The 25,257-nt window shown below is 35.3% G+C and overlaps 3 protein-coding genes across 17 annotated transcripts in view; 2 read left to right on the top strand and 1 right to left on the bottom strand.

Moving 5' to 3' along the window:
- The window catches only part of myo5b (myosin VB), a 101,066-nt gene extending 99,486 nt beyond the window's left edge, over nt 1–1,580 (top strand). For all 6 annotated transcript variants that reach the window (XM_073934874.1, XM_021468887.2, XM_021468888.2 and 3 more), the window contains one exon: nt 50–1,580. In XM_073934874.1, the coding sequence (XP_073790975.1) occupies nt 50–61 (12 nt within the window). In that variant the 3' untranslated portion in view covers nt 62–1,580. The remainder of the gene's footprint in view (nt 1–49) is intronic.
- Nucleotides 1,581–12,460: 10,880 nt separating this feature from the next.
- il7r (interleukin 7 receptor) lies at nt 12,461–20,257 on the top strand. Of its 9 annotated transcripts, none has more exons than XM_073934202.1 (10): nt 12,485–12,527; nt 12,666–12,767; nt 13,053–13,115; nt 13,232–13,343; nt 13,470–13,618; nt 13,971–14,104; nt 14,201–14,357; nt 17,971–18,073; nt 18,155–18,227; nt 18,328–20,257. In XM_073934202.1, the coding sequence occupies exons 3-10, from the start codon at nt 13,106–13,108 to the stop codon at nt 18,646–18,648; spliced, it is 1,059 nt and encodes a 352-aa protein (XP_073790303.1). In that variant the 5' UTR covers nt 12,485–12,527; nt 12,666–12,767; nt 13,053–13,105; the 3' UTR covers nt 18,649–20,257. The 9 variants fall into 9 exon arrangements, with proteins under 9 accessions (XP_073790302.1, XP_073790299.1, XP_073790303.1 ...); XM_073934199.1 differs by lacking the exon at nt 12,485–12,527 and adding an exon at nt 12,538–12,595; XM_073934201.1 differs by lacking the exon at nt 12,666–12,767 and having other exon boundaries at nt 12,461–12,527.
- Nucleotides 20,214–25,252, bottom strand: capslb (calcyphosine-like b). Of its 2 annotated transcripts, NM_001017776.2 has the most exons (6): nt 25,160–25,208; nt 23,443–23,601; nt 23,191–23,368; nt 22,899–23,108; nt 22,583–22,703; nt 20,214–20,564 (listed from the first exon to the last, which is right to left on the bottom strand). In NM_001017776.2, exons 2-5 carry the CDS (start codon nt 23,577–23,579, stop codon nt 22,599–22,601), a joined length of 630 nt encoding a protein of 209 aa, NP_001017776.2. In that variant the 5' UTR covers nt 23,580–23,601; nt 25,160–25,208; the 3' UTR covers nt 20,214–20,564; nt 22,583–22,598. The 2 variants fall into 2 exon arrangements, with proteins under 2 accessions (NP_001017776.2, XP_068071966.1); XM_068215865.2 differs by lacking the exon at nt 22,583–22,703 and having other exon boundaries at nt 25,160–25,252.
- Nucleotides 25,253–25,257: the final 5 nt, after the last annotated feature.

Genomic DNA, 25,257 nt, shown 5'->3' with positions numbered 1-25,257 from the left:
CATGGACTCCTACTGAAGCAGCGCCGCCATCTTGTTTTTTATTTTCTAGGAGAACTTTTAAAATGGGCTCCAGAGATTCATTTCCACAGAAGACGCTGGAAATCTCTGCATTGCAATGGCTGTTTCCACTGTGACCAATCTGGATTTGCTCTGAACATGGTGTTTTCATGTTTTTCCCATGTGTTGAAGAATCTGATGCAGAGACTCGGGGCCCTGAAACACAGAGCCAAAGGGATAGGGCAGATAGTGAAAGTGTCATTGAAAAGCGGAAGTATGTGAAGCAGAGAGACTCAGGACGTCGAGAGGAGTTTGAGCTGGGATATTTAATATGCTGTGGAAATCAATAATGGTGGGATTGTCGTCTGTCGGTGGAATCTAGAATGTGCTGCAACCACAATTTTTAAAAGATATCTAATAGACGTCTAATAGACATCTTAACAAAGTCGTCTTGGCTAAAACAAGGATAAATTTGCGCTGTTATACACCTCTAAGAATAGGCCAAAACTAGACTAGTCATCAAATAAACAGAAATGAATGACTGCACATATAAAGTCTGTCTAATCTGTCAACTTGACAACAATAGTTTTGGGCTATTCTTAGATGTCTCTTAGATTTTCACTGACGGCCCAAGTTTAGCCTTGTTTAGCCAAGCTGTCTACATTTAGATGTCTACACTGCAAAAAATGCTTTTCTTGCTTAGATTTTTTGTCTTGTTTCTAGTCTAAATATCTAAAATTTCTTATATCAGGAAGCATTTTTTAGACAAGCAAAACATATTGCCTTGATTTGAGAAATAATATGCCAATATTAAGTCAGTTTTTCCTTAAAACAAGCAAAATAATCTGCCAATGGGGTAAGGAAAATAATCTTGTTTTTTCTTTTGATGTAAGATTATTTTGCTTACCCCATTGGCAGATTATTTTGCTTGTTTTAAGGAAAAACTGACTTAATATTGGCATAATATTTCTCAAAACAAGGCAATATGTTTTGCTTGTTTAGAAAATTCTTCTTGATTTAGGAACTTTTAGATATTTGGACTAGAAACAAGACAAAAAATCTAAGTAAGAAAAGCATTTTTTGCAGTGTATTAGACGTCTATTAAACACAAATTGTTTGCTGGGCAGGTTGTGATGTAGAAATGTATTTCAGGAGGTGTCGTTTAAACTGGCATAAGTACAATAAAAGGCATTCTCAAAACTAGCAGGTTGCGATTTCACGAAAGCAATTATCTCGATTTACTTTACACTGTTGCACAGCTCTGTGAACGATCATGTGCAGTCGATAGCAATAACTACGCACTTTTTCTTTGACTTTTATGAAAAGTACATTTTTATATAATCTCTACGATGTTTTCCCTCGTACGTTGCCAACTGAATGAGCTGTTCTGCAAGAATAGTGCATTGTGTCGATTCAGGAAACTTCATTTGTTTCAAAGTGATCATCTTTTAGTTTTAGCTTTCAACATTTAGGCTCTACAGAAGTCAAATTCTCCTCGCTCTGAAGAGATTCTGAGTTATCTCCATGCCAATAAAGAATTGTCAAATAGTTCTTTCAGTGTCAATAAAGAACTGTCAATTTTCTGTGTTGTAGTCTTGCATTATTTCAGAGGTGGGGGGTTTTTAAAAAAAAATCTGACTATTAAAACAAAAGTAACCAATTTTATTTTTACAATGTCTCTCTCTGTGTGAAAGTGTGTGTGCTTATGGTGAGTCTGTGCATACATTTTATACTTGTTAGGCACAACTGTCCTTTATGTAGTGCATTAGGGTGTTCAGAGTAAACAATCAGAAACTTCATAATCCACCAGGGTTGTACCATAAAATGTTTCTACCAGAAAAATCATTATAAATTTATTCATGCTTCATTTCTGTAAATACAATGCTGAGAGCTTTACCTAAAAACCCAGTCTAAAAAAAGCATAGTGTTGTCCATGCTCTTGATACAATTAGTGTAAGAAATTAATTAGCGGTACAATTCATGTGTAAGAGAGCATTATTTATAAATCGAAAATGTACTACTGATTATGGTTTTGAATTGTGAATTACACCTTGCCTTGCTTTCTGTTCAGTAACAGTAAAGCTTTTCAGACAGTGTTTCATGCATAATCATGTCTTTATTTTATTTACTATTTTAAGTGTGTAAAACATTGTCGTTTTTATATTGAAATGCATTACAATAGGAAGGCATATGCAGAAGTAATAATAAAGACCAGCCAAGTATTGGGACACTTGCTGATCAAAGTACATTAATACTGGTGAACGTCTATTGTCTCGAGTTTAAAACAAAATCTATAAAAATGACCTGTTTATGAATCAAAAGGAAGACTGGGATGCTTCAATCATTCCTAGCTCTGTTTTTGTCCACATAAACTCTTTTTTTAAGCCAACATATTTGTTGTTACAAATATTGGGCAGCATTCTTGAAAAAACACAATGCTGAAGAGTGCTGAGTTTCATTTTAAACAACTTTTCACTTGAAGGGGTCAACACATGTACCTTGATAATGACCTGCAATATGTTCAGGCATAGCAGTGCGCTCACCATACACCAGCTATAGGTGGAGTGGAGAGACACAGGCAATTCAGTGTATGGGGATGATTTGGAGGCTATAATGGAAAGGGCCAATGGTGGAAATTTAGCCAGGACACCCCTAATGCTATGGCATTTTTAATGACCACATAGAGTCAGATTTAACATCTCATCCAAAAGACAGCCCTTACTGACAGTATAGTGTCCCCTTTACTAAATTTGGGTTATTAGGACTCACGCAGACCACAAGTTGAACGCCCCCTGCTGGCCTCACTAACACCACTTACAAAAGCAACCTACTTTTCCCATGTGGTCTCCCATCCAGGTACTGACCAGGCTCAGACCAGGCTTCAGTAAGTAACCAGTCTTGGGCTGCAGGGTGATATGAGTGTTTCCTGTATGCTGGGTTGCAGACTTAACCTAGTTGTATTAAAAGTCTTTTTGTTTTTATTTTGAAATTTGCCAGATGAACGCATAAAGTCAGCTTATGAGGTCCATGATATCTATCAGAAATAACACTAACGTTTCAGCAAAACCATGAATTTTACATCCTGCTGGAGTCTTATCATTTCTGTAGGAGTTTACACAATCCCACAGGACACCAGTGGACATATATAATAATATACTGTACATGAGAATCCTGCTCTTTACTTTCAGTCATACAGGAACAACCCTACAGGAGTCCTGTAGCAATGTACCCTGTCCTGCAGGATTTTCATTCAGTCCAACATGATTCCTGCCTGCAGGATCCTTACACATTATTCATTCATTTTCTTTTCGGCATAGTCCCTTTATTAATCAGGGGTTGCCACGACGGAATGAACCACCAACTTGTTCAGCATATGTTTTACACAGTGGATCCCGTTCTAGCCGCAACCTAGTACTGGTAAACACCCATACACTCTTGCATTCACACACAAACATAGAGCGGCCAATTTAACTTATTCAATTCACCTATAGCTTTTGTCTTATAACTTGAGGGGTAAACCGGAGGAAACCTACCCAAACAAGGGGAGAACATGCAAAGTCCACACAGAAATGCCAACTCCCAGCCAGGGCTCAAACCAGCAACCTTCTTGCCGTCAAGCTAAAGTGATACCCACCGCTGCCATCCCTACACATATACAGCCAAAATCCTGCAAGATTTTTTGTTAGGGTATATCTTTTTATTCTGTTAATGTTAAAAACAAGTGTCACGATTATGGAGTCAATAAAATGTGTCAACATGTTGCCCTTGTTGACCACTTTAAATATGATGCAGATAAAGAAGTTATCTTTTGATCTGTTTATCAAGTTTTTGCATTTCCTGTCGCTGCTTTCAACATCCTCGATGGGGTCTTGTGAATGTGGCTGTGCTCTTTTTCCCAGACATACGAGCTCTGTGGTAACGGTCGTAGGATGGCAACACACGCCAGCTTGATAATTTGCCTTGTCTGCTCAACCTCTGTGGTAACGTTTTCACAGGAAGTCATCAAACTCTGGCAGTGCAAACTCATGATGGTGAAAAACAAAACTAGAGATTTAAATAAGGGAGACTGTTTGAACAGGGTTTATTTTCTCTTTACAAGTGCACTGTAAAAAAAGAAAGTGTTGACAAAACATTAAAAAAAAAAAACTAAGCAACTTGATGCAGTAAGAACTTTTTGTCTCAACAACTTTTTTTTATAAACAATATTTTATTCAGCTAACATACCCAGGTAGCAAAGAATTCTGGCCACAGCAGGCATTTGTCCTGCACTGGCTTGCAACATGTGGGCCAAACATGGCCCTGGTCTGGCAAAGGTGGCACCGTCTTTAAGGCGGCATGCACACAATACCTTGGCCAGATGTAAATTTTAGTATTTGGCCCAGATGTTAATATTTGATATGTGGGCCACGTAAGTTTGGCCTATCTTGACCCCCATTAAAAGTACATTTTTATTATTTAAAAAAATTCTTCCAATCAGGTCGATTCGAGAAAAGCACACTCATAGCACGCCTAAAGCGCAATGATTCATGGTTTATCAATTTCATTACAATTGTGACACGCCAACATATCTGGCTCAGTTCAGGCTCAGTTATGGGTTATTAACTTGGCTAAGACTTGGCCCAGATATGGTCCATGTTTGGCCCTTGTCTGGAAGCCAGACTTGGTCCAGTCATGTCTCGTAATTCACTGCGGCAGGTGGGCCAAGCAGAAGCTGATTGAATGGGCCAGATATATTTTGCTGTATGGGTAACTTTGTTAATTCATGCAATGTTGATTATTGTATTTTACTAATAAAGCTATTCTTGTCACATCAACTGAAGCAACAGTTACAGCTATTGAGTCAATTCATTTTTTGTTTAGTTGAGGTTTTTTTTTTTTTTTTTTTTTTGCCAAATAGGTAATTATAGTACTAGTCAGCATATCATCCTGTTTTGAATCATTTTACTTACAAATAACAAACACCAGGGCATTGCAGTGGTGCTGTAGGTAGTGCTGTCGCCTAACAGCAAGAAGTTTGCTTGTTCCAGCCTTGGCCGGGGCAGTTGGCAGTTTTGTGTGGAGTTTGCATGTTCTCCCTGATTTTGCATGCGTTTCCTTCAGGTGCTCTGGTTTCCTCCACAAGTCCAAAGACATGCGGTAGAGAGGAAATGGGTAAGCTAAATTGTCTGTAGTGTATGTGTGTGATTGAGTGTGAATGGATGTTTCCCAGTGATGGGTTTGTGGCTGCCGGCTGGAAGTGCATCCGCTGCGTAAAAATGTGCTGGATAAGAAGGCAGTTCATTCCGCTGTGGCGACCCCAGATTAATAAAGGGTCTAAGCTGAAAAGAAAATGAATGAATGAATAATAAACACTACTTCATTCATTCATTCATTTTCCTTCGGCTCGGCCCCTTTATTAATCAGGGGTCGCCACAGCTGAATGAACCGCCAACTTATCCAGCATATGTTTTACACAGTGGATGCCCTTCCAGCTGCAACCCAGTACTAGGAAACACCCATTCACACTCACACCTGTACTGCATGTCTTTGGACTGTGGAGGAAACCAGAGCACCAAGAGGAAACCCACGTGAAAACAAAGATGCCAACTGAACAAGCCCGGACCTGCAACCCTCTTGCTGTGAGGCAACTGTGCTACCCACTGCGCCACCATGTTACCCTCTTACAACTTCTGAAGAGTAAATCCATCGATGCGCAGCTCCACAAGTCTCATACCATGCAAGCAAGTGGCAACAGTGGCGAGGAACAAACTTCACCAATTGACAAAAGCAAAGAAAAAAACTTCGAGAGAAACCAGGCTCAGGGCACGACCATTTCTCCTCTGGCCAAACTTCTTGTGCAGAGCTGCAGTCTACGCGCCGGAGGCTGAAGAACGCTGCACGTCCATCATCGAGAAGCTGCAGGAGGGAGAGGTCACCGGCTGGTGTACAGACTGGCCCTTCAGGATAATTGCAGAGACTCGTCTGTCACTGGGGTCTTTCAGGAATCAGTCTCATGCTCTCCAATCCTCCATGACAGCAGCTGCTCAGGATACGGCCTGGTCCAGGATTATGGGAACCTCATGAATAATAAAAAAAGACTAACATAAGTGCAGATGCTGTTCAAGTTTAATGTCTTTTGTGAAGTGTTCCCGGCTCCGGTTGTAAATAACACAAGAAAACCTGTAAATGAGAATCTTTTATGGCATATTTCAAAAAATAAAGATGATTTAGTGTTTTAAAATGTTTTGTTTTGAATATTTATTTTATAAATGACACTTCTTATTTTCAGATTTTTTATAGTATATGTATTAGTTCCGATACTTTTACGATAAACTGACATATCTACCATTTGGTAGAGGTTAATATTATAGAAATTATGGGATGTGTTGAAAAGAAAATGCATTGAGTGCGTTAACTAGCGACATTAGGAGTTAAGAAATGCAATCTAAAAATTGTTTGGTGGGGTAGTTAATGGGTTAAATTACATTAAATCACAAATTAGAAAAAATAAGGTGAAACATGATTTAGTCTATGATTAACGCTTAAACAAGATTTCTTGATCAGATATTCTTTCACAGTCAATAAACATCTCACAATAATGCAGAATACATCCAAATGTAAAACAGTCATGCTTTACGTGTATACTTTAGTCAGTAAAGAAAGTTTGTACACCCCGTAAAGTGACAGAAAGCCGCTCATCACCTCCCGCGCATCACAGAGGTTTGTAGGAGCTCAAAGATCCACAACCTCAAGCAAGGATGAGGAATAAGAGTGCAGAGACATTAAAAACCCAGCACCCAATGGCATAGGAGCCTTGCGCGCGGAATACAGACAACAAGTGTGCTGAGAAACCACCAAGGCTGTTGTTTTGAGATGCTTTTGAGCGATAGGGGCCTACAAGCGATAGAGTGTGGTTTAGTAGAGGAGGGGGAAGGGGCTCTTACAATGCAACTCAAAGATCTCTATGCTCCTCTGAGCACCGACTTGCGTTCCTTCAATGGTGTCATTCCGCCACGTGGAGACCTACCAACAGCTTCAGTTATTGGCACCGACCCGAAGGAAAAGATGTCTCACTGTTTCTGCGAAAAACACAAATGACGGGGCTAAACGGCGCATGCTTTCTCCCCTTTCTCCCCACCTCGTTTTCTCGTTCTCACATGATGATCGCTGAGCTACAGTGTGTTAACCGCAGTTCAATCGCCCACGGAGGCATTCGAAAGCAAGGCTGAAAACGCTCTTCTTGCTCTTATTGATGCTGCGCCATCCTGCTCTCTGTAGGCCTCAAAATCTCTTCAGTGCATGGGACCTTTCTGTTTTTTAACACCTTTTTTATTAGCTTCTCATATAACTTGTTCTGGCTTAAGCATTATGTGTCAGTAAATTGAAGGTCAAAAGTTCAGTTAAAACAGAAGTGAAAACTGATCAGACTGTATTGTGTTCTGAAGGTTTTCCTGTAAACAATTTTGGATTTTTTTGGAGGTATAGTTCATACAGAAATGTAAATGTAATCACCATTTACTCACCCTCAAGTGTTTTTTAAATGTGTTTCTTTCTTGTTTTGAACAAAAAAGTAGTTATTTTAATGAATGTTGAATGCCAGTAATCATTTCATCGTAAGAAAAACAAATACTAGGGAAGTCAATGGTCACAGCTTTCTTCAAAATAACTTTTTTTCGTCTTCAGCGGAAAAAAGAAACTCAAAAAGATGACGAGTGAGTAAATGATGAGATGATTTTCAGTTTTGGGTGAAGTATCCCTGTAAATTTAGTTTTAGTTTGATTTTTTTTTAAAGATTGGGCTGAACTACATGAAAAGGAGAAATATCTTCTTGGCAATTAGCTTCAGTTAAATTAAAATTTACATTTCATTATGTTTTCTTACATTTCAGATAATATTTATTTTAAATAACAAGGTAAAACCACTACACTTATTTTAAATCATTCATATTTTGTTATTCTAGTTTTTAAGTACATGTAAAATATATACTACCGATTAAAAGTTTGGTCTCTGTAGAATTTTTAAATGTTTAAAAATAAGCTTCTCCTGTTCACCAAGGCTGCATTTATCTCATCAAAAATACAGTAAAAACTGTAAAATTGCTAAATGTTATTGGAGCATAAAATAACTGTTCAAAAGTAGTTCAATTTAATTTAATCATTTATTCCAGTTATTTTTTAAATGAATTTTTAGCTTCATTAGTGTCTAAGCCATCTAGTCTTTAGAGTCATAAGACTCTTCAGAAATCACTCTAATATTAATAATTATTATTGTAAATATTATTATTAGTAATAGTAATAAAAGACTGAAGTAATAATTTCATTTGAAACTACATACAATATGAAAGCAGTTATTTAAAAAAAATGTTTTTACATTTAATAAATGCTGCCTTGGTGAACAGAATAATTTTCTTAAAAAAAAAAAAAAAAAGTGACCCCAAACTTTTGACCGGTAGTGGACGAAAGGAGATTTTTAATAATTTTACATAGATATCTTACCATGAAATATCTTTAAATTGCTGATGTGGCAATAAATAAATCATTTAAAACAGTACAATTGCACAAACTTTTGCACTAGAACTTATCTCTCTACAAGCTGCAAAAAATGATATGATCAGTTAGTCATGATAGCATGTTTTTATTTCATTGTAACTTATTAAACTAAGGTAATCATGTTCTAACTTAATTTTATAAGTTATGCAAGTTGTTTTAAGTTCAGTGGACTCATAAAGTTAATTTAAGATAAGATTGTATTTATTTTTGTTAACATTTTAAGAATTTTGTTGCATTTTGTTTATTGTCTATAGTTTTCATTGAAGATAGTTCATCCAAAAATATAAATTGGCCAACAAATGCCAAAAATAGTTTTAGTTTGATTTATTTTTTAAAAAATTAGGCTGAATTTATTGAAAGTGACAGATATTCGCTGGGCAATTAGCTCAAAATAAATTTAAATATACATTTAAACATTTCATATGTTTTCTTTAATTTTGTTTAAAATTTATTTTAACTAACACGTTAATACCAGTACACTTATTTTAAATCATTTATATTTAATTATTCCAATTGTTAAGTACATGTAAAATATTTTTTTTTAAATTGATTTTTAATCATTTTACATAAGTTAGCCATGAAATAGCCTTAAGTTGATGTGGCAATAAATAAATAAATTTAAATCATTTTACATAGTACAATTTGACAAACCTTTGCACTAGAACTTTACTTTCTATACACTGTAAACAATTACATAATCAATAGCGTGTTTTTATTTCATTGTAACTGTTCTAACTTAATTTTATAAAGTTAGGCAAGCTGTTTTAAGCCAGTTTAACATAATATAAGTTCAGAGGACTCATAAAGTTAATTTGATTCAACTTAAAAATTTAAGGCTACCAGGATTTTTACAGTGTGCTTTTACCTATTGTAGTTACAACATTATGTCAGTATATGATTGTCCATTAAAAAAATAAATGTTGAGCTGGACATTTGGACTTGGTAAATTTGACAAAAATCCTTGGCCTTTAGATTAGAGGTTGCAGTGTTAATACTGAAAATAAACTGCTAACAAATGACCTTTGTCCTTGTTTGAAGCAGGAGATGTGACTACCCTGATAACCTGATTAAACCACATCTGTTTTCTGACAGATTCAAGACAGAAAGCTGATTTTACTGCCACACCACATCCATTTATGTGGTTATTCGATGGGTCAAAAAAACAAATTATGGACTGTTATTGGTTGTAAAGATCTTTCTTTGCTACTTTACAGAGACTTTACCAGATTGCAGAGTTTTACCAGATTTAGTCATAAGATCAGATATTGCTCATTTAAACTGTCATTTTTGCATATTGTGAAATCCTTTTAAGTTTAAAAACTACTTGAATCAAATCTTCCGTTTTTCATTTGAGTGTTAATGTATTACAATAAAAAGAATAAATGCTCTCTGCATACAGGATATATGCAGATAAACAGCTGAGTAACCACAATCTCTCCACAACACAATCACACCAAAATAGACAACACTAATATTGTTAAGTATCCTCAAGACTCATAACTGAAATTTTCATTAGCTCTTGCATAATGAAATTCTCAGACGTTTATGGCAGGATTCATTGAAATAACTTTTAAAATCAAACCTTTGTGTCATTTTGTGTATCCAGTGCCATGTACACTGTAAAAAATGCAGAGTTCCAAACAATTTCTTTTATGTTGTCACAACACAAATCGTTTAAGTTAACTTAAATTTTTTTTAAAAATGTAAGTGAATTGAACATAAAACAATTAATTTGTCAAAAAAAAAACCTTAAGAATTGTGTTGTTTCAACTCATTAAAATCATATCAAAAGTCATTTTGAGTGTAGTTTGTATAGTTTGTTTACAATACAGGTAGCAGTTCAGACCAAAGATCTGTTGGCCTCATTTTTTGCATAAACCCATTTGCCGGAGGCGACAGGAAGTGGGTTGTAATAGGTTACCACTTGTTTTTGTTTTTTAGATTAGAGGTTCATGCTGAGAGGGGACTTTTTTGTTTTATATTTACCTGTACTTTTTGAAAATAGTCTGAAGTCAATACTTTTAAAGATGATTTGAGTGAGAAAAAAAACAAATCATTGTCATTACATCTTGACCGCTTTTTAGAGAACATCAAAGTAAAAGGTATGGTATGAAGGTTTTTTGTGCATTAGTCTAAATCAAACTGAATCCTCTACTTAGTCCCCCCCTTCCACCCCCCCTCCACACACACACACCTTACGTGTCATTTTGTAGCTTGAGGAAGTATTGGGTGTATTTACTTGGAAGTTGGGTTTTTTTTTCAGCCAGTAGGTTCATTCTTCTGAAATGTTCGTAACGTATTTTTGTCTCAACCACAACCTGCTTTGGTCTTCCATGGTCTGACCTAAATAAAGTGCTGACTATTTTTTTTAAAGCTTGATGTAGCTGCTACAGTAGAACAGATGTTGTGTATGGTACAGTGCGGTGGTCCTCAGCTGGTGGGTGGCAACTCAAAAATGGGTTGCAAGTTTGTTCAGATATGCTTGCAGACAGCAGCCAGAAAAATAACTATACCAATTAACTACAGCATATGCCTATTGTTGTTAACGTAAAAGCCTCTCCCTGGAATCAATTTTAGACAACTGTGTTTTATTTGGTATCATTTTGGCTAATACACTTAAGGCTTTTTCAAAATTGCTAATTTGACATGACTCAAATTGTGTTGAGTTTATATTCATTTCACATGAGATTTATTCTTCTATCTTGTACACATAGCTGTTTTGCTACCTGCTCTTCTGCATTAAAGGTATCATGAGATGAGAAATCAGTTTCCTCTTGATCTTTTGACAAATAAGAATCATCATGTTATAAAAAAAAAAACATTGTGCAGGTTTCCTTGTTACACCAATAGCAGCTTTTGTAAATTGTTAAGAAACACTGTTAAGAAACACAAATTAATAAATAAAATTTAATCAAATTAACCTTTTGAGTCCATTGAACTTACATTTTGTTAGCCTGACTTAAAACAGCTTACAAAATTAAATTCAAATTAACTTTTAATTAATTAAATTTTAATACGCTTTAATGAAATAAAAAATAATGTTGTCACTAGTCATATAATTTTTGACAGTGTAAGCTTCCAAAATGGCTAATTTCAGACTTTATTGCGCATTATTTATGCAAAACTGCTACATTTACTTCCAATACTACATTTAAAATGCCCATGGAATTATAAGGTTCTATCTGCATTCTGAATGACTTTGAGATATTGAGCTTCAAAGTTTTTGCATTCCATATAGCAAACAGTATGTGTGTAACATTTGTTTGTTTTTTAGATAAAAAATCTTAAAATGTAAATAACTTATATAAATAAAAAAAATCCCATAATGTAAATAAGTTGTCATTTCATAAGAATATGTCCACAACTCAATTTTGTCAAAAATGTCAGATAGAACCTTATAATTCTAAGGTGACGATACTTCCATTATAGTAATGCGAAAAGGCTACAGAGTGCTGAGTAACATCCGAATAATTCGGATGACCTAATACTTACATAGAGGTTATTTGAATTCAATAGACATTTTGTGCCACAGGAAAGGATTTGTGAATGGATGTCATGTAAAGGAACTAATCAATGTGTTAATGACAAAATGGAATTGCATTCATATTACAGAAATTCAAACTACATAGAACACACAAAAAAGTAGATTATTAATATATACCTAATATATACCTATTTATCATTTTATGTATATTATTTATTTTGGACTCAAAATATTTCAATGACTTTGATAGAAAGTTCCTATAAACATCGTTCCTGTGACATTTTTGTCAAGATATTACTCCTGTAGACAGAAACTTTGTGTAACAAACTAGCCTAAATCAAAGCAAGTGCATTTGGAAATCCTCTTTCAGATACATTTAATCGGACTTTTGATTTGCATAAATTATCTAGCAGTATGTTGTTTGTTAAAGTTCGACTCACGGCTAATTTTTAACCTAAACTGCATCTACCACCAGGGGGCGACTTTGTTTGGACGTCACAAAAGCAGCATGAGGCACAGTTGGGTTTCACACGAACTCTCTCTCTCACTCTCTCTCTCTCTCTCTCTCTCTCTCGAAAGTACCACAGTAAGTGTTGTGAGCTGTCAGTTGTCAGTAAATGTGTGTGTGTGTGAGTAATGAAGACGTCTCTCTTAAGTGATCTCTATCTCTTCTGCTGCTGGATGAGAGATGGCGGGACTTTTGTGGATTATCTTTGTTGTTTTCTGTCCTTTGGGCCTGTCTGAAAGTGGAGATGGTGGTAAATTCAGATTTAACTCTTTATATAATAATCTCAGAAGGTAGAGACTAATTATGTTACTTTTTAAATGATACATTTGATCAGTCTATCTATACAGTCAAACCACTACCTTGTGAAATAAATGTAGTTTTTTTCTGTAGTGATACATGATTATGACGATAAACAGATGTATGCGTTTGGTGTGTGTGGGGTGGGGGAGTCCATTTGAAATGATTAAAGGGGTAAATGACCCATGGCCATAAGCACTCTCATGGGATTTTAAACCAGTAAGTTTTTTTCATCTAGATATTTTGAAGAATGTTGGAAACCTGTAGCCACTGAAATCCACAGAAGAAAAAATGTGGATATGTAAATATGTTTTTTTTTTTTTTCATTTTTCACCAACTATCCCTTTAAGCTGACACACAACATAATGGTTTGAAGACTTAAGGGTTAGTAATTTTTCTTTTATTGATTCATTTTAGATTTGCCTGACAAAGAAGTGACCTGCACATCCACTTTGACTCTCATGCAGAATATCCTTTACTGTTTTCCTAACGATGAACCCATTGAGGAGGTCATATTCGCAACACTCTGGTACTTCTTAACACATATTTATAAATAGTCAAGGAATCTGTTGGTAATTGAATAGTTCATAACTTTTGTGAATGTGAATTTATGTGAATCAGTGTTTGCTCTAATACTGAACTTTGTTCTATTTAGCAAAATGAAAGAGAAGAGTAAGTGTACAAACGCAACTCTGGGACCAAAATATTTTTCTTTTGAGAATTTAGAAAATATAGTGAAATATGAGCTGCAAGTACACTTAAGAGACGGCATTATTGAAAAGGAAATTGACCTGACAAAAATGGGCAAGTATCTATCTATCTATCTATCTATCTATCTATCTATCTATCTATCTATCTATCTATCTGTCTGTCTGTCTGTCTGTCTGTCTGTCTGTCTGTCTGTCTGTCTGTCTGTCTGTCTGTCTGTCTGTCTGTCTGTCTGTCTGTCTGTCTGTCTGTCTGTCTGTCTGTCTGTCTATCTATCTATCTATCTATCTATCTATCTATCTATCTATCTATCTATCTATCTATCTATCTATCCATCCATCCATCCATCCATCCATCCATCCATCCATCCATCCATCCATCCATCCATCCATCCATCCATCCATCCATCCATCCATCAATCCATCTACCTATTTTTTTGTCTTTGCAGTCAAAATTCCAGCTCCTGAATTAAAAAGTGCCACTTTTTTGAAAGAAACGGATGAAATTTTCATATGGTTTGAACACCGTCATGATTATGTTCGTCAATGTCAGTTCCAAGTGGAGATCCGTGGTGAACATGAGGTGTTTCTCACAATAGTTTGACCCCTTGACGTTTCTTTAAAATTGAGACAAAATCATTTCTTTTTAACAACTAAACATCCTGTTTCTGTTTTGCAGCCCATCAGTTTACTTGTTGACTATAAGAACATCAGTATGAGCAGAGACAGACTTGGTGGAGATGGTGTTTACAGTACACGTGTCAGAGCAAAACCTATAAACTATTTTGCCGGTGACTGGAGTGAGTGGAGTTCAGATGCCAATTTCACTATAAAAAGTGAGTGGAGATCATAGTTTGGAGGTCAAATGTTGGTTAAATGAGAGAATACATGAATATTGAATAAGTTAGTGGGGTTATGAGTTATGAGTGGTGTTTATAAGGCTTTAAACCCTGGTTAATCGTTGTTTCAAATCCCACTTTTAACTCTTAGTAAAGTTACAGTTCAACTGTCATTTAGAAACTGGATTAATATCTCTACCCAAATTGTTGAAACCCTGCTGCAGAGAAGAAGTAGCACTAGTTTTACATTATTATTATTAACATTGCAGTGTTACAATGCTACAGCTAGCAATTGACAACCAGCTCGGGGAGCTTCATATTCACATGCTTTGACTGGTTATGACTAGAAATGTCAAAATGCATCAACTGGAGACTAATTTATTACTTATTTTTATATTCTGAAAAGTCCATTTTGGATAAAGTCAGCATTTAGTGCACTTAAGCCATATCTGAATTACCATGATCTCAAAAATAAAACGTTTATGTCCTTGTGGAACTAGTAACAACTTGTAAACTATTTATTTATTAAAGTTATGACCATTGTACCATTTGATTATTGTTCTGTTGCATTCCTGTAATAATTAAAGACATTTTAAGATGACAGTAAGTGACTTTTTACTCAGATGTGTCCAGCAGGCTGTCAAAACTACCAATGCCTAAAATAAATCAGAAGCAGTCACATCATATAACAAGGTGTCTGCAGGGTCTTAAAATGTGTTAAAATGACTTAAATTTTAAAAACAAACTTTTAGGCCTTAAAAAAGTCTTAAATTCACTGAAAAACTGTGTTGTAAGTTTTAAATCGTTTAAAAAAGGTCTTAATTTTCCTATGTCCAAGTAAAGTTACTCAATTTGTAACCTATAATTAGGAACTGACAGAATCTGCAGACATTTTTAGCTATTCCTTCGCAAAATTTTGTCATTTTGCAGATTTATGCAGAATGATTTTGGGAGTATCATAACTAAAAATTAAATTAATTAAACAAAAAATAATCCTTTTTTTACATTTTTATTTAATGTTTACAATGCAAATCCAATTAGAATTCAAGTCTCTTACTTACAGTTTTTCTTAATCGCTTTGGTGCATTTCTCACAACACTAGTGCATTTCTGCACAACAGTTAAAGCATTTCTCAAAACAATTAGTACAAACTGCAAAACCTAGCTAATAACCTGCCAAAGCGCATCACATGCTCATAATGGATAGTTTATTCCTCAAAAGCAAGTATTCATGTCAATCAACATGACCATTCTTTATGATCAAGATAGTCAAATGACTTTGTCATGTTTTCATTTTGACAGTTTACTCTACATTTTTTCAATGCAAAAAAAGTCAGATTTTGGTGACACTTCCTGAAAATGCTCAAGACAGCACTAGATACTATTTGCACACTCATTTGAAAACTACAGTAAAGTTTGACATCACTGCATTTAGTGAGGTTTCTGAGTACAAGACACTGAATACGTTTGTTTCACATTTTTACTGCATTTGCTCTTGACAATTCTAATTTATTCACAGCATTGCGCAAAAGAATAAATACACCCTTATTTACAACAAACATAAACTTCCTTTGGGTAGAGCTGTGCAAAATTGTAAACAAAAATGCAGTACATATCGGAACTGAACCTATAACACACACAGGTCTGTAAATCATTCATGAAATTGTTCAATTTAAAAGACATTTTCAGTAAAATAGAGATTTACATTTTTTTTTAAATAAAATTTGCTTGACAGATTTTGACAACTAGTTCAACACTTTTGTCTGTAATGACTCAAGTGATGAAATGAGGACTATTAGTTTTATGTGGAATGACTATTCAGCATTCACAAGTTTAGTTCATTTTGAATGAAAATGTTATAAATAGCAGAGAGTTGTATGAAAGCAATTGATGCATGTCCAAAAGCATTTGCAATTTGTTGGAAGGAATGAGAAACTGCTACTAGGATGTGCACAAATGACTAATTGTTTTGAGAAATGCATTAACTGTTGTGCAAATGTAAATAGTGTTGAGAGAAATGCACCAAAGCCACTGAGAAAAACTGTAATATATCTACCAAAAGACAGAAAGTACTACTTTACAAACTGTACTGTAAATAAATTATATGAACATTTTTATATTTGTTAATAATATTATTCAAATTAATTTAAAAACTGACTAAATTTAAGTTTACACACATTTACACAAGTAAATAAATAGACTCCACGATGGGCTAAAATTCTGCGGAAATCTGTGGATTTCTGTGTGGGCCTACCTATAATTCATCTCAACTTTTTTTTTTTTTTTTAAGTTTTTTATTGCAAACAGATACAATTTGCAACAGCCGTTAGACATTTTTACAGCAATTTTTTTTTTATTAAATTCCTTAATCAGGGAAAAAAAATTAAAGCAACACATCGCTTTACATCAATGGTCTCAAACTCAAAGTTCCTGGAGGGCCACACCTCTGCAGATTTTAGCTCCAACTACCTCAACATTACACATACTTAATAGCAAAGACTATAGAATACACAAGACATGTCACTCGGATCTTTTTAAATGGGGAAAAGTGTAATGTCAATATGGTGAATAAAGCCCCGCGTACTAGTAGAGGAGCCAATCATCGTTTGCTACATGGTGAAAAAAACCACAGGAGACAACTGATCGCTATAAACTGACGATACTCTAGGGGAGAGGTTCGGACCAGACGTGAGTTTCTGCAGATTTTGTGTGATGTGTACATTTAGAAATTAAACTAAATGGACAGTTGTTGTTTAATTTTATTGGTGATTCCTAATATGAAAATCAATCGTAAGCTTGGCAAGCAGTTTTGGAGATGTTTTCCCATTCAGATGTTTCCCCATCTGATGTTTTCCCATTCAGACAGAGTGCCCGAGCATACTGCCTGAGAGTTGTTTATGGCCGCCAAGTGAAATGACTTGCTCTAAAGGGATTTTGTTAATAGGCTCTAGTAGTCTTGAACACCTTGATTAGTTGGATCAGCAGTGTTTGATTATGATTGGAGCAAAACTGTGCAGAGCTGCGGCCCTCCAGGAATTAAGTTTGAGACCCATGCTTTACATGATCTTCCATTAATACAATTTATTTTTACAGAAATAACCGGGTCATTAGAAAAAATCCTTAGTGTTTAGCCCTGTATACGTCTAAAATTTCACTCGTAATGGCCTTTATAGGGTCTTAATAAGTCATAAATTAAAGTTGAAGAAACCTGCAGAAACCCTGTACAAGTCAGAGCTCTCACAAAATTCAATGTACAAGTTGTAATTACAAGTTTCACGAGGACATGATTGATTTAAGAGGCTTTTAATTACGGTAAACATGGCATGAACAAAGCAAATAATGGAAATGCACAGGATTTAGGAAGTAAAAAAAAAAAAAAAAAACAGGAGTATGTCTGCAAATAACCCAGGTTTAACTTGGTTTTCAAGAGTGAAAAACCCTTATTTAAAAAACAAAAAACATCAGTCAGACTCAGAAACATGACTGGGCCTCTCTGCGTCAATTATTAGGGAGGTGATGAATCAAAAAGCTTTAGGACTGTATGAAAAGTGTTATTAATCATGCCTGATGAATTGAAATGATGATGTATGTTCTGCATTTACTTACCAAAGCAAAAAATCACGCCCCCATCCAAACACCACAAGTTGTCACCGGCATCCTTACCATCATTCTGGTTCTCATCATTAGTTTGATTGCCCTGCGATGGAGAACACAGTGAGTGTTTTTTTTTTTTTTTTACATTTAAACAAAAATGTAATAACATTTTTAAAAAATATACAAATTGTTCTTACCCAGGATAAAGAAATACATTACACCAAACATCCCACACCCAAAAGCAACTCTCGCTCAAATGCAAAGAGCAAAGGAGGTAATAGCAGTTTGTTTTCGTATTGTTGCTTCTCTTGATGTTCAGCATGATTAAATCAAGATGTGCTCCACGTTCTCATTGAGATTTTTTGCATTTTCAGGGCCTTCCTTTCACTTTCAGTCCTGAGATATTCAGCGACGCCTTTATACACCGCGTGGATTATGTTGATGAAAAGCCATCTGCCCCTGAGCTTCAGGATGAGCTTCGCTACAGTTCCTCAAGTGCGTCAGTGAGTGAAATGGACATGAACGCAGATGAACGGCTTCCGAGAGAGCAGTCCCATTTAAAAATAAGATTGTTAGATGAATCAGATTTGGAAAAAGAAATGGAAAATAGTGTCTCTCAGGGTCTGAAGTCTCCTCAACTCGAATGTAAAGAAGAAGCCTATGTCACAATGTCCAGCCTCTTCAAAACACAATGAACTGGACGTGTTTTTGTGATTTTACAGACTCTCGGTTGAAGAACTCATTGTATTCACATGATAAAGGTTAACTAAGAATATATATGAAGCATTTCATAAACCAGGAAGCCTGTTGCATAAAATGAGATGCTTTCACATGTCAGACATATTCAGTTGTTAAGTATGTTTGTATCATAGCAGTTATCCACAGGTTTCATTTTCAACCAAGCATCACGCACACCTGTGGTTTCCATTTTAGTAGCTGATTTCCTTCTGAATGTTTCAGAAACAGCATTAAGGGTGAATTATTGATCAGTTCACATTGCTGAACTCACCACACATACTCAGACCTCATGTAACTGCTGCTAGCCTCAGTATCCTCTGCTATAGACATTAATCCATGTATGTTTTCATCTATATATGTATATATACATACTGATTTCATTGCATGTTTGTCACACTTTAATGTTTCAGATCATCAAACTAATATAAATGTTTACTTGTATCGATGACACAAGTAAACACATCAGTCAGTTTTTAATTGAAGGTTTGTATTATTAAAGGAAAACAAATTGCAAAACTACACATCGCTGTAATAACTGGTTGGGCCACCGTTAGCAGAAACAACTGCAATCAAGTATTTTTGATAACTTCAGATGACTTTGTTGCAGCGATGTGGAAGAAAACACAGCATTTCAATTGGGTTCAGGTCAGGACATTGGCTAGGCCACTCCAAAGTCTTCATTTAGTTTTGTTCTGCCATTCAGAAGTGGACTTTCTGGTGTGCCTTGGATCATTGTCCTACTGCAGAACCCAAGTTTGCTTCAGCTCTAGGTCACTAACAGATGGCTGGACATTCTTCTACAAGAGATTTTGGTACACAGCAGAATTCATGGTTCCATTTATCACAGCCAGTCTTCCAGGCACTGAACAGCTCCAGATCATCACACTACCACCTCCACATTTTACTGCTGATGAGTTTTTTTCTGAAATGCAGCGATACTTTTATGGCACACATAATGGAACACACACCTTGCAAAAGTTCAACTTTTGTCTTATTAGTCCAGAGTATTGTCCACAAACATGTTTTCTTATTCATAAAAACCTTCATTTTAAAACTGCATGATGTATTTACTTGTGTTATCTTTAACTAATATTTAAATTTCTGAATAATAGGAAATCTTAAAGAATGTCAAACATAAAAAGTCATTAGGGGCAAACACTTTTTCACACCACTGTATATATCTTGAGTAAAGCTAAGAGTTTTGTTAACCTAACTTCCAGACGTAATACATATAATTCAAGTGGCACTTTTTTCTCTGGTCAGAGGATTATATTATAATGATCTGAAGACTTATTTTTTACTTATAAAAAGTTACCCGCATGTATTTAAATTTTTTAATGCAATTAGCGGTAGCCTTTATAGCAATATATATTAATAAAGGAATGTACACTTTTTATTATGAGATACTCAATTGTTACTCATTTATGAATACTCAACTCTGTATTTAAGCTGTTCATAGTTCGCAGGGGACAAAATGTAAATGACATTCTCACATTTCATATTAATCATCTGAATGGACTACTTTTTATAACCATTATAAAACATTTATTAAATTAGTCATTCTTTTGTAAAACAACAAGATTTAACAGCACCTTTAAACACCCTAAACAAATTATGTAACCACTAACAAGGCTATAAACATAATTCAAACTACTACAAAGCTAGTACTATTTATCATTTCACTTTTAGGAATATTGCAGCTTTGATTTTTGATTTGCACCAAATATCAGTTGTCAGGAATATCGCAGCTTTGATTTTTGATTCGATTGCCTCATAATCTCCATGCAGTCTTCATCATTAAAATAAAATACACATCATTGTCAATAGAAGCACTGACTCCACTGTAATAATTCCAGAATTCATCCTTTGTCACCTGTAGAAAGATAAAGAAATATTGTTATAAAACAAATGGCAGCTCTTGCAGAGACCCAAACCAAAAGCCAAAAGGATGATCGCAACCCAGAAAAGAGAAAAGAAGTTTCAGAGTAATTTAATAAAAGACAGAATTTGTGTTTCTAAGTGTTTCTCACCTTGGGATCTGAGCAGGTGCAACTTTCATTAGCCAAATAAAGAGGATGCACACAATCACAAGACTCAAAGTCTAGAAACATTACCACACCACCTGGGTTTGTTAGATGGTGTGGCTGATTCTAGAATAAAACAATACATGCATTGGTGCAGCTGCTTGTCTGCAGTGAGAAACACTGTGTATGATTAGTATGTGGTTATTTTTTTTGATTGTGTAGATTCCCAAAACCACAAGAATTAGTAGCTGTTAAACACCTAAAAAAGTCAACTTGCCACCTTATTTTAGACTCAACCTCTTCAATACTTCAATACCCATTTTCCACCCACTTTGTTAGGTACACCTATCTGCCTGTTGATACACAAGTATCTAATCAGCCAGTCATATGGCAGAAATGACTTTGGGTATGAGACTTGGCTAACATGATCTGCTAAACTTCAAAACATTTTACTCCACCTTTTTGGAAATATGCTCATTTTACAACTCCCCTGGAGATAAACAGTTTAGTTTGAACCATTTTTAACCCATTCAGCCGATTTCCAGGTCTGTCTTTTAGCTAAGCTTAGCATAAATCACTGAATGGGATTAGATCACTTAGCATCTCGCTTAGAGTATACTTCCTAGCCATGATTTTGGCCTAGAAAATAGCAACTTTTCATTTTTCGTTGGTCTTAGTGCACAATGTAACATCAAGCTTTAAATAAGGAAATTATTAAAACTCTCATTGGATTTTTTAGCAAGATGCTAATGGTTTAATCCGTAGCTGCGTACCAAACAGCACACTATACACTATGAACATGTGTTACGTAATTATGAACTATCAAACTCAGCATTATAGTATATGTAGTGTCGTTCCAAATTCAACACTAACATTTTTTAACTAAGCAGAAATTCAAACCGTTTCCCAGATGGTGTTTGTTGGTTGTCAAATTAGTGAAATAAATGTCCAAAATACCAAATAATACCTGCCATGAGTATAACCACATTTACCATCAGGATGCGCTATAATCACTCTCGTAGGAGAATTTTGCCTTTACAATTCAAAATAAATAAAGTAATCAGACATGAGCACCCTAGCCCAAGACGGGAAACTCACTGAAGCTAAGCAGGGCTGAGCCTGGTCAGTACCTGCTGGATGGGAGACCACATGGGAAAAGTAGGTTGCTGTTGGAAGTGGTGTTAGTGAGGCCAGCAGGGGGCGTTCAACCTGTGGTCTGTGTGAGTCCTTATGTCCCAGTAAAGTAAAGTGAAGGGGACACTATACTGTCAGTGAACGCCATCTTTTGGATTAGATGTTAATCCGAGGTCCTGACTCTCTGTGGTCATTAAAAATCCTTTGCACTTCTTGTAAAGAGTAGGGGTGTAACCTCTGTCCTGGCCAAATTCCCTCCATTAGCCCTTACCGTCATGGCCTCCTAATCATCCCCATCCACCAAATGATCACTGTCTCTCCTCCATAGCTGGTGTGTGGTTAATGCTGTTGTCCTGTGGCTGCAGTCACATCAACCAAGTGGATGCTGCACAGTGGTGGTGGTGTAGAGAGAGACCCTCTCATGATTGTGAAGCACTTTGGGTGTATGGCCATACACATTACATTACAAAGTTTAACTTTAGGGGAGTTGTAAAATGAGTGTTCCTTTAAAAGGTGAGGCAGACAGTACTTCATAAACTGTTGTTATATTGGTATTTTGGTCAGGTTTGAGAGTCTAACACTGTACTAGCTAAGTGGAACTAATAAAGTGGCTGGTAAGTGTATATGATATTTCATTTATAGGGATAGTTTTGAACTATCATATACACTTTAGACTGAAGTGAATGTTTGATTGACATGCTTTATATGAAGATAAGACTTCTTAGTTTTTTACCCTAAAATAGTTAAGCTTAATTAAGCCTCCATGCATTCCTCATCATTAATATAAAGTAGATATCTGTGTCAATGGATGCGCTGACGCCGGAGTAGTAGTTCATAAACTCCTCTTTTGTGACCTGATGCATGAAGACATATAGCATGATCAAAGAAAACACTTAACAAATGATCAACAATGGAACCATTGGAGGATGTGTATGGATGGTTAAACCAAATAAATATGATATTATTAAATAATATAGCTTTAAATCAGCACATTATTTTACTCTTTATTGTATATGTTACATAAGACTACAATGTTTTCAGCATCATACCTTTCCATCCTTGTCATCCGGAGAATCAAAACTGTCCAGGAACTTGCGGAATATTTGGTCTTCGGTCCACTCACCATTTAGATATTTGGGGTGTTTTCTGACATCATACACTCCTTTCAGATCCTCAACAGTAATCACACCGTCTCCGGTTTTATCCAGCTTTTTAAATGCCTGTAACACCACCTCCTTTCTGGCATTAGACATGGGTGGCTGCAATAGATGAATACAAATAAAATAAGCACAACCAGGATTTAACTTGTCAACTACAAATCTCTCCATTTCATGCATTTACCCTCAGAGTAATAAGAAACTCATCGAAGTCAATTTGTCCACTGCCGTCTCTGTCAAACTGCTGAAAAAGATTGATAGCCTCTTCTTTCTCCATGAGCACACCATAGTCATTTAGACCTTTTATGAACTCTTTTAAATCCAGCGTGCGATTGTTGTCATCATCCATGATCCGGAAAGTCCTGAGAACATCATGTTGAAGTCAAACACCTGCACTTCTGTTCATGGGAGGAATCGTATCTTATGAATACTGTACCTGCCCAGTCCCTTGATGCCCGCACATCCTCGGGACAAACACTGCAGCCGCAGACGCTCAATGGGGTCTGAACACTCAGCCAGCTGCTTTTTGGCATTGATCATCATCTCTCGATTATGTCGCGATGTACCTGCCATCCTCCACCTATCTGATCTAAAGCTGACAAGATAACATATGCATGGGTTTTATTCAAATGTATATACACATCTGCTGTCTACTGGTCAAAACGCTAAGAAGAGAGTCATGACAAACTCTATTTTATGAGGGAAAGAACTACAATCACATGAAGCTCTTTAAATGACAATACCATTTTTAAATGATCGAGAAATATAAAGCTACTGCTTTCATGTTCTTGGTTGTATCAATTAGAAACAATGTATTGCTTCACTTGAGTGTAGTTTGGTATGCTTGTCAGTGACTTTCATACAGATTTTCTGTACAAGTTCTTTTATTTGACGTTATTGTTTTAAAAATAAGATCAAGATATTGCAATGTTAGAGTTCAACAAAAGCATGTACAATCTATGTACAACCTCCAAGTTTTAAAGTTTTTTTTTTTAATCATGTTTTTGTGGTTATTGTTTTATTAAATCGTTTATAAGATTATAATATTGCAAAAGGATAAACATATGGCTGTTTTCAATATATATCTGTCTGTCTGTCTGGCTGTCTGTCTGTGTGTCTGTCTGTCTGTCTGTCTGTCTGTCTGTCTGTCTGTCTATCTATCTATCTATCTATCTATCTATCTATCTATCTATCTATCTATCTATCTATCTATCTATCTACCTGCATGTCTGTCTGTCTGTCTGTGTATTTGTAAAACAGTGAGAAGCTTTAATAATATTATGAGTACAATACGATTTCTGAAGGAAATGTGTTTATTTGGTAATTGTTTTATTAAATGGTTTATAAAACTGTAATATTGCAAAATGATAAACATATGGCTGTTTTCACTATCCATCTATCTATCTATCTATCTATCTATCTATCTATCTATCTATCTATCTATCTATCTATCTATCTATCTATCTATCTATCTATCTATCTGTCTGTCTACCTGTCTGTCTACCTGTCTGTCTGTTTGTAAAACTGTAAGAAGCTTTAATAATATCCTGAGTACAAAAAGATTTCTGAAGGAATGTATTTTATTTGGTATTTGTTTTATTAAATAGTTTATAAGATTGTAATATTGCAAAACGATAAAGATGTGGCTGTTTTCACTATATATCTGTCTATCAATCTATCTATCTATCTGTCTGTCTGTATGTCTGTTTGTAAAACAGTAAAAACCTTTAATAATATACTGAGCTTAATAGGATTTCTGAAGAAAAAGTAGACTTATGCAATTAAATAAGCGACATTTAATTTTAACATTACATAATTTACGTTAACGTTATACAACAATTATTCCACACGTTTGATGTTCACCATGTTTTTCGTTGTTCGTCACTCAGATTTTTCTTTCTTTTGGCATGGATTTTAAAAGTACAAATAGCCTATTCCTTGTAGTCTATATATATGAGTTATTCAATAAAACATAATAATATATTTATTAAAATAATACCCAGTTTGTGCTATTAGTAAGCATAGCCTGACAACTGACCGCTGTATGGAAATACGTCTGTAAACATTTAATCAGATTCAATCAAACAAAAAACACATCGCGAACCATATGAAGACGTTATCTATGCTTAATACTCTCTTAACAACATACTCACATAGAGAAGTGAAAGAAAGCGAAGATTAATTTCCCGAAACCTTGTATTTCCGTAAGGCTGTTTTTTCCCTGTTTTAGCGTCCACTGTTTCCATAGAGA

This window comes from Danio rerio, chromosome 21 (assembly GCF_049306965.1).
Source record: "Danio rerio strain Tuebingen ecotype United States chromosome 21, GRCz12tu, whole genome shotgun sequence".
NCBI lineage: Eukaryota > Metazoa > Chordata > Actinopteri > Cypriniformes > Danionidae > Danio > Danio rerio.
This window is presented reverse-complemented; position numbering and strand designations above follow the sequence as displayed.

Coding starts and splice junctions, on each gene's coding strand:
- il7r (XM_073934198.1), top strand. CDS start 12,698: ATGGCGGGACTTTTGTGGATTATCTTTGTTGTTTTCTGTCCTTTGGGC. Junction 12,768..13,231: donor GTCTGAAAGTGGAGATGGTG/GTAAATTCAGAT, acceptor GATTCATTTTAG/ATTTGCCTGACAAAGAAGTG. Junction 13,344..13,469: donor GTCATATTCGCAACACTCTG/GTACTTCTTAAC, acceptor TGTTCTATTTAG/CAAAATGAAAGAGAAGAGTA.
- capslb (NM_001017776.2), bottom strand. CDS start 23,579: ATGGCAGGTACATCGCGACATAATCGAGAGATGATGATCAATGCCAAA. Junction 23,369..23,442: donor GGCATCAAGGGACTGGGCAG/GTACAGTATTCA, acceptor TGATGTTCTCAG/GACTTTCCGGATCATGGATG. Junction 22,704..22,898: donor CGGATGACAAGGATGGAAAG/GTATGATGCTGA, acceptor TTCATGCATCAG/GTCACAAAAGAGGAGTTTAT.